The sequence below is a fragment of the Vulpes vulpes genome, chromosome 12 (assembly GCF_048418805.1).
Source record: "Vulpes vulpes isolate BD-2025 chromosome 12, VulVul3, whole genome shotgun sequence".
In the NCBI taxonomy this organism is placed as follows: domain Eukaryota; kingdom Metazoa; phylum Chordata; class Mammalia; order Carnivora; family Canidae; genus Vulpes; species Vulpes vulpes.
Genome location: NC_132791.1, coordinates 178,831,311 through 178,844,552, shown reverse-complemented (window position 1 = coordinate 178,844,552; position 13,242 = coordinate 178,831,311). Strand labels below are relative to the sequence as shown.

Genomic DNA, 13,242 nt, shown 5'->3' with positions numbered 1-13,242 from the left:
ATGGACTTTGAAGATAAAGTTCTTCAGATCTACTTGGTTCTCTCCCTCGAGTTAATCACAGGGGCCTTTTGCTGCAGCCCACGCCTTGACCTCTGGTTTTGCTTTGTTTCAATCATTTTGCTTCATCGCTCACCAACAGAGGGCTCTAGAACCAGGGCCTGCTCCATCAGAGAATCCTGCCCCGTGTAACCCAGAGCTTCACCCAGGATGCCCGATTGGCGCGTCACTGCACGTGCTGGCAAGTCCCGCCACAAAGCACTCCCTGAGAGTAACTTCCACCACTCCCACGGGGCAGGACGGTCTAAAAAGCCTAAAACTCCAATATCTCTGCAGGCTTCTCCTTCAGCTTCATGACTTTTCGGTAACCCCTGATGGCCAGCACGGCCCCCACGGCAAAGACCCCAGTGCTCAGGGCAGCAAAGATTCCAGCTCCTATGTCCCCCCCGTGGAGACTGCAGCTGAAGCCGCTGTAGCCTTTGCTTTGGTACAGCGCCTCCCTCTCTTTACACACGGGGGAGGCGTAGGCGGCCGAAAGGCGCTGGAAGTAGAAGTACAGAGCGGGGACGTGGGCCGCGGCAATGAGCACGTCCAGCAGGCCTTCGGCCACCAGCCACAGGGGGCAGTGCCACGGCACCCGCAGCACGCCCAGGAGCACGAGGAGGCAGCAGAAGGCCATGAGGGCCCCGCTGCAGGCCATGGCCGTGGTGACGGTGGGCAGCTTCAGCTGGTAGAACTGGACGTCCAGCTGCTGCGCTCTCTCCCCAGCCGCGCCGTCGAAGCCACTGTAAGCCCCTCCGAACTGGTAGTAGTAAATGCCCCCCAGGCTGGGGAGGCCCGTGTAGCCCCCTGTGGAGCCGTAAGACACAGAGCTGCAGGCCAGGACCAACAAGTTCAGGAGCGCCTCCAGCATCTGGCAGCAGGCTGCAAAAGAAGGGCGCGTTACCACTTTCAGGGGTCCCCTGGGTCCCCGGAGACGCGGCCGGGGTGCTCAGCTTCCCTGCGGGAGCTCGCAGGCCCTCTATTCCGCCCCGGGAGGCCTGAGATGCAGCGGGGAACCCTCCCCGAAGTCTCTGGAAAGGATGTCTGTGCGGGGACTCTGGGCTAAGAAGAGTGACCCTCAAAAGAGCACCTGCCCTGCTGCGGGCCAGGGAGGCAGTGGGAGGGATCGGGCCAGTTACCACCCAGAAAGAAAGGCACCCTACATGGAAGGCAGGCACATCCTCGCCCCAGGCCTTCCCTGCCAAAAAGACTTAAGAAAGGGTGACCTCCTCTTTTGTGGCTTTCTCCCGTTTGAGAGAGGAAACTTCTCCAAGTTTGAAGGAAATGACACAGAGCTTAAAGTATACAGTGAAGTTGGAAAAAAGCATGGAAGGGACAACAAATTGTTAACCATGGTTGACATACATCAGAAACAGGAAAGATTAAGTTAATTGAACACACAGGGCTTCCTGAATTAAATGAAATTGGTTTCATTGTTCTTAGATTTCAACTAAGTAGGTCTGCTTAAAATTTAACTTGTTTTCTTTTAGTTTCCCCAAAGAGCAAATCTGGGCTGTGAGGCTTTCACAGGGCTAGATTCTCTTGGGGACCCTCGGCTTCTTTGTCTTGGATGACAGTGCTGCAGCTTTTGCACCAAAGCTGGCTGCTTTCCTTAAAAGCAACTTCGAGATATAACTGCTATGGAACAAAAGGACCGTTACGTGTGCAGCTTGTTGAGTTTTGACAAATATACCAGCCACACAATGAGTCAAGATACAGAACATGCTCTTCTGCCCAGAAAGTTCCCAAGAGACTTTGTGGTCAATCCCTTACCCTCCTGCTGGGACAATCACTGATCTGCTTTCTGCCATTAGGAATTAGGTTAGCCTTTCTAGAATTTCATGTAAATGGAATCATACAGTTACATACTCTTTTGTGTGTGGCTTTTCTCAGGACTCTATAAAGCTGGGTGCTTCTGAGCTGGAAATTGTATATGCTCCGAACAGTTCTAGGAGGTCAGCTGACACGGAGTAGACTGTTAGCAGCTTCCTGATGTTTAGAGAACCAGATTTTGTGCCTCTGTCCAGTTGGTCTACATATGAAGCTGTGCTACATCTACACATTCTCCAATCAGAATGATATGCTCTCAAGTATTGTCTATACACTCTTCGATTTTTCCTCAAAATGCAGAGAGCATTATTGTTTTCTGTAATTATAAAAGTGGTATATATACTGATTGTAAAAAAAATACAGACAAAAGTATATAATGTAACAATTACCTAAAATCCAACCAATTAAAAATATAACTGCTGTGACCATTATTTTTTCTTCTGGACTTCTGTCATATATGCATAATTTTTGCTGTTTTTTGCTTGTAGGTGAAGAATATGGTCCTACCCTATCTACTATTATATAATCTATTTTTTCACTAAGGAATATAGTATGGGGGCACCTAGGTGGCTCAGTCAGTTAAGTGACGTGCCTTTGGCTCAGGTTATGATCCCTGGGATCGCCCCACGTTGGGTTCCCTGCTCAGCGGGGGAGCCTACTTTTCTTTCTTCCTTGGCCTGCTGCTCCCGCTGCTTTTACTCTCTGTCAAATAAATTAATAAAATCTTAAAAAAAAAAAAAAAGAAAAGAAACCAAAAAACTAAGTGATTAAAAAAAAGAATATAGTATGAACATTTCTATCTCAGCAAATATAAATATACTTCATATCTTTAAAGGAAGTATAGTAACACCACAATGAATTTAAATAATTCCAAGATAAAGGATACTTAGAGTTTTCCCAATGTCTTGTTGTATGGGGACAAATATATATATATATTTTTAATACAGTGTGGGGAAGGCAGAGCTGCTACAACCCCTTGTTCCTGTTTTAACTTTAATAAAACTAGGAAAGAATAAGCAGGGCTGGGGGAGATGTGCAATTCAGGCCACAATCTGAACGCAAACATCATGGTTTGAACACTACCAGTCGAAAGGGAAAAGGAAAGAACAAAGGTGAAAAAGAAACTGTTCCAACCAAATCAGGGAGCCAAGGAGGGGAGCAGGAAATGCACCTTCTTCCCAAGGAACCTGCAACTCCTCACCCATCCCTCCAAATAATAAATGAGCACAACTTGTACACGCACAGGATCCCTTGCGGATCTGATATGCACACGTGGACAGTTGTACATACTTTTAATCTGATCATTAGCCTCAACCCCTAAAGATTTTAGTATCTGAGGAGACTTGCTCGTAAGTACCAGTGTCCTATTTCACTGAACTTCCAAAAGTATGGCTCACTGCCCAAACTTCAGGGTCTCCCTAGGAAGTCAGGGAGGGCCATAGGCTGCCTCCTGCTTCCACCAGTTTGTTGGAAGAGGACATGATCTCACCGATAAGGAAAAAAGAGTCACAAAAGATCTGCTCTAAGAGGGCTGAAAATCTTTGGGTGACCTTTACCCAGGCATGCATTTCCTGCTAGAGACAAGTTCCTGGTGTTCAGTGACTGTTTCTCTGAACACAACACCAAGTATTGTGTCCTGATGTGAGTCTCTGAACATCCAGAGTCCTCTGTAAGCCTTCAATGGTTAGCTTCTGACTGCTAAACCAGCCTTTCACTATCTTGACTCAGAAACAACCTGTAGGCCCAAAGCCAAATAGCCAGAAGCAGTCAAAGCTAAATCAAAGTGTGTTTTAGTCAGGAGTCTCAAGTGCCTCCCTCGCTTCTTGGTAAAATAAACACAGAGGAAAACATATTTCTACTGAGAAATCTGTTAACCAGCCTCTGGCTTATTCCTATTATTTTTATCATCAAGAAAAAAAAAAAAGGTCAAGCAAGTAAACCGTTTCAGGCTTTAGAGTTAGGCTCTAAGTTTCAATTCCAGCTCTTCTAAATAGCTGTGTGGCTTTGGTTATCTTACAACCTCTCTGAGCTTCAGGAATTATTGAGCAAATTAGAAGCAATTAAGTTGTACCAATAAGTATAAATTAGAGTGCAGATTCTGGTATCTGGATTGCCTAGAGCTCTTTAACGGAAGGTCCACAAAATCCCTTAATTATGTGCACCATTGGAATCATCCTACAACAGATTTACAGGTACAAGTTCCTTGATTTCTCTCCCTTAGGCTGAGAGGTTTTCCCCCTTAGTCATATGCAGTCTAGAAAAATTTCTCACCAAATCATGTGAGCAACAAGGGCTCACCCTGGCAAACCAGATTTTCTTCTTTGCTGGCAAGGCCAGGACTTGTGCTTGGATGGGAACTCAGGGTACCATGTTTGGAATTAACACATGATATTATTTATGTGTTTTTGCAAACTGTGCACATTCTAAAAACTGGTTTTTTGTTTTTGTTTGTTCTCAATGAAAGAGGGTAGAAATTACCCATATACTTGGCATATAATAATGTTAAAGTACCGTTTTACGTGCGTATGTGTATGAACTTGGTCTTAACCTAAAATATATTTCTTACTATGGATCTCAGTCAACAAATTTTAAGACATCTGTGGCATGAACTGCTACCAGGCTGCCCCTCCAGGTGGCTTTCCATCTCTAACTCAGTCCTCCTACAGCTGGCAGCTCAAAGCTGGTTCTACCTGCAGTTCCACCTGAATCTGAAGCCTTCGCATGGCTCCTTGCCTCACCAGACCCCCAGCCCTCAGCCCCCAGGGCACATTTGAAAAGCAGCACTGGAAATCTACCTGTACCTTTCAGATATTCCTTTTTTTTTTTTTTTAAATGAGAACCTCCTGTTTTAGAAATAAAAATGAGGGGGATCCCTGGGTGGCTGAACAGTTTAGCGCCTGCCTTCGGCTTGGGGCATGATCCTGGGGTCCCGGGATCGAGTCCCGCATCGGGCTCTCTGAATGGAGCCTGCTTCTCCCTCTGCCTGTGTCTCTGTCTCTGTCTCTCTCTCTCTCTGTGTCTCTCATGAAAAAAAAAAATCTTAAAAAAGAAATAAAAATGTTAGAACCCAAAAGTGAAGTCTGCTTGAACTTTTGCTTCACCAGCTCAGACTCTTTCCAGAACCATCAGCAAACAGTAAAACGTCAAAATGCCTCCCAAATGGCTCACCTCTCCCAGTGCACAGGTATCTGCATTTATGGCATTCCAGGAGTCCTTCAGCCTCTGACTGGTAATATTCCACTTCCTCTAGTCCAGACCTGGGGTTCGAGGGCAGGTATCTCCCTGAAGTGGGTTCACTATAACCAAAAACACACACGGCCATTACGGGTTTCAAATTCAATAGCTTGTTCAGTATTGGAACACTGAACATTTCATGCTGCGCCCAGACATTAAAGATATGTGCAGGGATCCCTGGGTGGCTCAGCGGTTTGGCGCCTGCCTTGGGCCCAGGGCACAATCCTGGGGTCCCTGGATCGAGTCCCGCTCCGGGCTCCCGGCATGGAGCCTGCTTCTCCCTCTGCCTGTGTTTCTGCCTCTCTCTCTCTCTATCATGAATAAATAAATAAAATCTTAAAAAAAAAAAAAAGAAAGAAAGAAACGTGCAGAACAGAAACAAAATTTGCCGCTGCATTTTGTATTCCAGAGAATTCTCTGGTTTAGTGGCCCCAGAGGGCATCTAAACACGGGGCCCAACACTGCTAAGACACTGTGCTAATAATTCTGAGCACTGATTGGATGATGGGTTGTCCGCCTGCAGGAGCTATCTAACCAGGTAACCAGGGACCCACCTTTGTGAGCCTAACTTTTCGGTTCGGCATGGACCAGGCCTTCTTTAAAGCTAGTTTATGAAAAAAAAAAAAAATAAAAAAAATAAATAAATAAATAAAATAAAATAAAATAAAATAAAATAAAATAATAAAATAAATAAAATAAAATAAAATAAAATAAAATAAAATAAAATAAAATAAAATAAAATAAAGCTAGGCTTTATTTAGGCTCTGATGCCCAGGCTGACATTGTCTTCCTTCTCTTGTTACTTTGGAAAGGGCTGAATCCACAATAACTCTCCAGGCATATGGGCAACACAGACACCTTTGGATGTCTTCCTCTCTCTCCCTCTTCCTCTGCTGGTGCTAGCACTTTCCTTCCTTCCCCCTCTTTGTCCAGCATACCCTGAGCTTTGTCTGGGATGCAGTGGTGGGGGCTGTATTCTATCTGCTGGGCTCCAAGGATCCTTCCAGTATTCTCATTATGGATCTCTTGGATTTGAAATCCTTAAACTCTCGTGGCCTTGGATAAAGTCCAAACTTTTAGCACAACACAGGAGGCCCTGGCTCATCTCTCTTCACTCACAACTTGACATTCACAGATCCAGTCACAGAGAACTGCTCTCCCCACCCCCAAAAGATGACCTACACTCCCATGCTCTAGGTCACTGAAGCTCTTTTTCTGCTTGGAACTCCTTTCATTTCCTCTCCTGATCTTCCCATTCTTACTCCTTTTCCAGAACTCAGCTTTGAAGTCAATATCCTCCAGGAAATCTTCCAGATCTCAGGCAGGGGATCTGTTCTCTCCAAATCTGTTTCCCCTGCAGTGGCATGTTTACCTGTCAGCCTCCTACCAGAGTGTGGACTCTGTCAGTAGATCTCACCCATTAAGTAATGGAGCCCTAGCCCCTTCATCCTGCTCATTAAATAAAAGCTTATTGTGTGGAAGAAAGGTGGAGATAAATTGTCCTTTGGTTTCAAACCACCAACTGGCTATGAGCCAAAAAAGCAAAAGCATTCCCTTCACTCACCTTGGGGCTGGGGGGATTAGGACCCTGGTTTATAAGGAAATTCAAAAGGTAGCTCTGGAGCTACTAATGCAATGTGGCTTCGGTGAGGGATGAACAACAGGTAGTGCCTGTGACTGTATCCGGGCACAACCTCTGTCAAGTCTGGCTAGTTGGTTTTAGATAATGTAACATAAACTCAGGATAACAGCTTTCCCGCTGTGTGGACACAACATGGAAAGAGACTGAGCTTAAGCCTCCAAATCCCTACAGCAGATAGGAGCCTGACTCTTCCTTAAAGAAGAGGGCAGGTGTCAAAAGCCAGAAGGCAGTCATCACTCCAGTACCTGTCTCCTTACTGGCCTGGCACATAGCCTGGGCCTTCGGTAACATCTGCGGAGTTGGATGCAATGCTTGATGGAAAAAAGATGGACTTTCCAAGGGAGCGTGGAGCCGAGGCCTGCCTCCTCTCTTCCCTTCCATCCCTACGCTCACCCGCTCACTGAGTCTTCCAGAACAGCTGATGCATTCACCTCGCAAGGCCCTAAGGGAGTTCTGTGCTTTACAAGATAGAGATGGCAGTTTGTCCATTCAGAGGAGTGGGATCTGAGACAATCTTGGGGTTTGAACGAGGCTGCCCAGAGAGACTTCTCCGACAAAGGTGGGGAATCTCTGTCCTTCAGTGGAGAGTTTTAGGGAGATTTAGTTCTTTGGTTAATGTCGTTTCTCCCAGCTGCCCCTAGAAGAGGGTACACCTGGTTATTATCAACCCCTCATTGGGCTGACTTTATCAGGCCCTGCCAGGACTTCGGGAGGCTGGTTTCGGAGCACAGGGCAAGGGTCTGAGGCCCCCGGGCAGTCCCAGGGCCGCGTCGGGGTGGGGTGTGGGGAGGTCGGGAGGAGCCTCAGGTTAACCCCACCTGCCTAACCTCCTTCCACCCCTCCCTTTCCCGTGCTGAGGTTCTCTTCCTCCTTACCGGTGCCCCGCACGGCCACTGCTAAAAGCCGTGGTTTCTACTTTGTTAATCGGGCTCGGGTCGAGAAGCGGGGGCGTCGTAAGGCCTTGCGTCCCTCCAGGCCGCCTCTAAGTGCCAGAAGGAGCAGCGGCGCTGACCTCGTAGGCCGCGGGCCGGGGCGCCCCTCACCCCCCTCACCTCACCTCACCCCACCCCCCCTCACCCCCCTCACCCCACCTCACCCCCCCTCACCCCATCTCACCCCCCCTCACCCCACCCCCCCTCACCTCACCCCCCCTCACCCCCCTCACCCCACCCCCCCTCACCCCCCCTCACCTTGCCGGGCCGCGGGGCCCCAGGCGCTCCTTCCTCTGGGGCGGCGGCGCCGGGGTCTCCCAGGGCGCGGGCCAGGGCGGCGGGGCAGCGGCGCAGGCGGGGCTCCGGGGGGCGTCCCGCGCCCGGCTCCTGCGGGCCTTCTCCCCGGCTCCGCGGCCGCCGTCCTGGCGAGCGTCCCGGTCCCGGCCCCTGCCCCTGCCCCTGCCCCTGCCCCTGCCCCGGTGCCCGTCCCCGCGCTCGGCCCCGTTCCTCTCCCGGCGCCGGTCCCCGGGTCTGTCCCGCTGGCGCTCGGGGTGACGGCCTCGGTCCGGGCGGGGCTGCCGCTCGGGGTCCCGCTCTTCCGGCCGGGCCCGGGGCTCGCGAGCCCCCGGCGTATCCCCCATGGCGCGCTTCCGCGTCCGCGCCCCGGAGCGCCCGAGGGCAACAACCCACCGCGAGTTTCCCGGGCAGGTGGCCAGGGCCGGGGCGGGGCGGGCCGGGGCGGGGCGGGGCGGGCCCGAGCGGGGCGGGCCGGGCCGGGGCGCTCACCTGCGCGCACGCGTGCGAGCGGCGCGAAGGGCTCGGAGGCGCTCACCTGGGCGCGCGCGCCGGCAGGGGGCGCGCGGGGGCCGAGCGCGCGGCGGGGCCCGGGGACCGGTTCGCTTCTCCGCCCGCCGCGCCTCGTCTTCCCTGGCGCATCCTCTCGGTGACCCCGAAAGGTGGGCGGCATAGGGACGGCCCTGGACGGGCGTGTGCGTCCCCGGGGCGTGCCCATGCGCTGCCTCGCTCAGTTCTCTGCCCCCGGCCCCAGCCGTCTCTTTCCTCTCGCTCTCCCCCTCCCCGCTACCCCCCCCCCCCCCCATCCTTCTAACTGCGTCGTCCAGGGGGCCTGAGGCCAGTTCATCTGCTACAACAGTGTTAGACTTTTAAAACGCCTACGCAGGACACGCGGCTCGCCCTTCTTGCCAGGTGAGGACATTTGGAAGCGCACAGAACTACCGCCTGTTAGTTGATCCTTCAGACCAGAACGCGCGAGCGCCCCCCAGCAGGCCCCGGGGACGCAGTGGCGGCCTCCAGCGGCTGCGAGGAGCTTCCCTCTTAGCGTGTGTGGGAAAAGCGAGAAGAAGCGAGAAGGCACGAAGGGAAGAGACTGTCCAGAAGTTAACGAGGAAGGCGGGTTTCTTTCTGCAGATCTGAGAAGGCATCTTTGAGTTGAGTCCCGGAGGGCAGCCGTGGGGATGGCTGAGAGAATGTTCCAGAAAGAGAAGCTGAGTAACGCAGAGAGCTGAAACGAGGTTCCAGGGGAGCCAGGGGGAATAGGATGAGGCTGAGAGGTGAGAGCAGGCAGGTCGTATAGGGTCTCCACAGCGAAGAGGCCACATTTCCATTCAGTAAGTAAGGGGGAAACACAAGGATTTCGAGCAAGAGAGTGACTTGCTCTGATTCACTTTTTAGAAAATTATTATTGTTTTTTTAGAGAAGGGGAGAAGGAGAGAGACTGTCTTTTTTTTTTTTTTAAAGATTTTATTTATTTATTCACAAGAGACACACAGAGAGAAAGAGACACAGGCAGAGGGAGAAGCAGGCTCCATGCAGGGAGCCCGATGCAGGACTCGATCCCGGGTCTCCAGGATCACACCCTGGGCTGAAGGTGGCGCCAAACCGCGGAGCCGCCCGGGCTGCCCGAGAGTGACGATCCTAACTAAGCGGGCTTCGCACCCAGCATGGAGCTCGAAGGTGCTCTATCTCATGACCACGAGGTCAAGAGTCACTTACTGCACTGAGCCACACAGGTGCCCCTGATTTATGGTTTTATTTCTGTATTTTTATTTTTTAAAGATTTTATTTACTCATGAGACACACAGAGACACAGGCAGAGGGAGAAGCAGGCTCCCCCCCCCCCCGGGGCAGCCCCGTGCAGGACTCAATCCCAGGACCCCAGGATGACACCTGTGCCAAAAGCAGACCCAACCACTGAGCCACCCAGGCGTCCCTGATTTACGGTTTTTAAACACCAGTCTGGCTTTTGTGTAGAGGCTGAATGGTAAGGAGCCAAGCTTAGAAGCAAGAGATAAAATTAAGAAGTTACCAGAGCAACTGAGTGAGGGGAGATAGTGACTCAGTTGCTGGTGAGAAGTGAGTGGATCCTAGTTGTGGTTTGGAGGAAGAACTTAAAGTATGTGGAGGAGTGAGAGCGGTGGCAGCAACTGCTTACCAAAATGGGAAGCCCGAGGGAAGAAGGTAGGGGGAAAAGTGGGGAGTTTCATTTTGGACGTGCTAAATTCGATGTGGCTAGGATTCATGCCGGTGTAGACGTCCGGTGGCAAAGGGATGGATGAAGGAGTCTGGAGCGGGTCAGGGCGGGCGAGGTACTCCCGCGGTTGTAAAGGTGCTGGCCTATTGAGGGAGGAACTAGAATGCCTAGGAAGGCCTCGGGCAGAGCCCCAGGGAAATGGGGCCCTTGGAGCTAAACTGGAAAAGGATTAAGAAGTGCTGAGTGACGGAGGAGGAACCCCAGGAGGGGGTGGTCCCAGGCCTACCTGCCCGACATTATCTTAGAGAAGCACTGGGGGGCCAGATCCTAGGGCCTCCCGCCAGGGTTTATTCCAGCAGCAGCCTGTTCTGAGCCTGGGACAGGTGTGACTGTGTAGGAGACCTGGCGAACAAGCAGACGCAGAATGGTTAGTGAGGTGGCAAAGTGCTGGGGCCCTGGAACCCTCTTTTCAAATAAACCAATGCCCTTGCCACCTCACCTTTTTATTTCCCTTGTTTTTGTTTTGTTTTGTATCTTTACCTTGATCCACTTCTTATTGGTCTGTTACTGGAGGCCAGGGAGGGGGGGCAGATGACTCCAATTTGGGTTTTTTCTCTCTCTCTCTCTCTTTTTTAAAGATTTTATTTATTTATTCGTGAGAGACACAGAGAAGGGCAGAGACACAGGCAGAGGGAGAAGCAGGCTCCCTGTGGGGATCCTGATGCGGGACTTGATCCCAGGGCCCTGGGACCACCACCTGAGCCAAAGGCAGACTCTCAACCGCTGAGCCACCCAGGGGCCCCTAGTTCTCTCTCTCTCTCTCTCTCTCTCTCTCTGTTTTTTTTTTTTTTTAAGCAGTGATTCACCCTTTGCTTTTTCTTCTGCCTTCACAGACCCTGTCACTCTGAACACCGGGTCTACTGAGGTCTCTAAGAGTCACCTGTAAATGTTCCCCCTTATGTGCTCAGTAAGGGTTTGCTGAGTGGAAGGATGGACAGATAAGTATTCCTTTTTTACTCTCCTTGGATGCTTTGTGGAACGAGGAGGACTGGATATATCTTTGTGGGAGGCTGTGGAGCAAAGTCTTTCCAAAGTCCACATAGTGCCTTAACTTCTCCACAAAACTTTTATGGCAAATTTACCTTTTCTAAAAAAGGTCACAACTCTAGTCCCACATACTCTTCCAGAACCTTGCCACTGCTCCATCAAGACAGAAAGTCTCTATCTAGGGGATCCCTGGGTGGCTCAACGGTTTGGCGCCTGCCTTCGGCCCAGGGTGTGATCCTGGAGTCCCCAGATCAGGTCCCATGTCAGGCTCCCTGCATGGAGCCTGCTTCTCCCTCTGCCTGTGTCTCTGCCTCTCTCTGTGTGTGTCTCTCATGAATAAATAAATAAAATATTAAAAAAAAAGAAAGTCTCTATCTAATGATGCCCCCACCCCAAGCCTGTGCAGGCCTTTGTGATTACCTGGATGAAGAGATTCAGGGCTGGCTATGTAGTTTGTGGGGCCCAGTGCAAAATACAAATGGGGAGCCCTTTGTGTAAATATTAATAGGAATTTCAAGATGGTAAAGGCAGAGTATTAAACCAGGGATGGGGCTGTTCTAAGCATGGGGTCCTAGGTGACTGAGTGGGTCACATCCTGTGAAGCTGGCCCTGAATAGAATGTGGCAAAAGAGACAACATGGCTTCTAGGGCCTGTCATAAAAGGCCATGGAGCTTCCTCCTGGTTCTCTGAGAATCCTGCCTCTTGGACCCCAGTCACAGTAATGTGAGGAATCCTAGGCTACATGAAAAAGCTATGTGTGGGTGTTGTGGCTGTTAGCCCCAGCTGTGGTCCCAACTGATCGCCCATGTCACCTGCCAGGGGTTCCTGAATGAAGGCTCAATGATTCCCTTCCTAGTCTTTGAATCACCTCCAGCCTTTGAATTTTCCTGCTCAGTTCCTACTCAGTTGTGAAGGAGAGACAAGCCATCTTCACTGGTTGTTTCTAAATTCCTGACCCACAGGATCCATGAACATGGTTGTCTTATGCTTCAAAGTTGGGAAGGGGGAGAAATTGGATTTGTTACTTAGCAGAGGATAACCAGTGTCCATTCCTTGACTCCAGCTCATCTTGGCCTCTCCCTTTTCTGAGTAGGGAAGTTTTTTGAATTGAAAAATTTGTTGCAGTTTTGGTTCAATACATGCATTTTATTTGAAAACTTACATTTATTTGTATAGTCTGTCTCCCTAGCCAGTCAACTCCCTGGAATGATATGTTTTTATTTTATTTTATTTATTTATTCATGAGAGAGAGAGGCAGAGACACAGGCAGAGGGAGAAGCAGGCTCCATGCAGGGACCCGATGTGGGACTTGATCCCGGGTCTCCAGGATCTCACCCCGGTCCAAAGGCAGGCGCTAAACCACTGAGCCACTGGGGCTGCCCATGTTTTTTGCCATTTTCATTGCACAGAGAATTTGCATTGCTCAATAACTAATCGTTTGATAAATAACATTAGTTCTTACAGATGAATCTGTGTTCTGAGAAGGATGACAGGGACCTTATGTTTCATAGCATCTGCATAACAGTTTCCAACTACGTGTAATTTTTGATAAATCAGTCAACCACACAAGTGAGGAAAAGAGTAAGTAAGGTGACTGAGTGAGAGCCCAATGAAAATCTGATGAGTTTATTTAATTTTAGTTTAGTGTATGTTCTTGTTTTTGTAGACAGATTAGGAACCAATACTCTGACATCTCTTTTGCCTTAGTTAGAAGTGTAAAACCTTTGGGTTATCTACCGTGTTCCCAGAACCCTTGACATTATGCACATGGTGGAAGGTAACAAGGATGGGAGCCCTTTTCTGAGGTAACTTCTTGATTGTTCAACCAAAGCAAAGAGCACCATGAGCAGACGGCCAAAGAGCAGAAAAAGAAAGTACCTGCCATTGGTGTGTTAACAAGAAATGTCCCAAAAAGGTAAGATCACAGTTCTCATTCAGATATAAGATGGACACATGCTAAACATTTTATGTAACTCAGTCATCACTGAGGGAATCAGGCAGGTGTTACAACAGATTCAAAAGAAAA

At 50.0% G+C, this 13,242-nt stretch overlaps 1 protein-coding gene across 1 annotated transcript; it reads right to left on the bottom strand.

Annotated features, from left to right (window-relative positions):
- Nucleotides 1-165: 165 nt before the first annotated feature.
- On the bottom strand, nt 166-8,387 carry LOC112929493 (MARVEL domain-containing protein 3). The gene is made up of 3 exons (XM_072731578.1): nt 7,936-8,387; nt 5,038-5,165; nt 166-921 (listed from the first exon to the last, which is right to left on the bottom strand). Exons 1-3 carry the CDS (start codon nt 8,316-8,318, stop codon nt 311-313), a joined length of 1,122 nt encoding a protein of 373 aa, XP_072587679.1. The 5' UTR covers nt 8,319-8,387; the 3' UTR covers nt 166-310.
- Between the last annotated feature and the right edge of the window lie 4,855 nt (nt 8,388-13,242).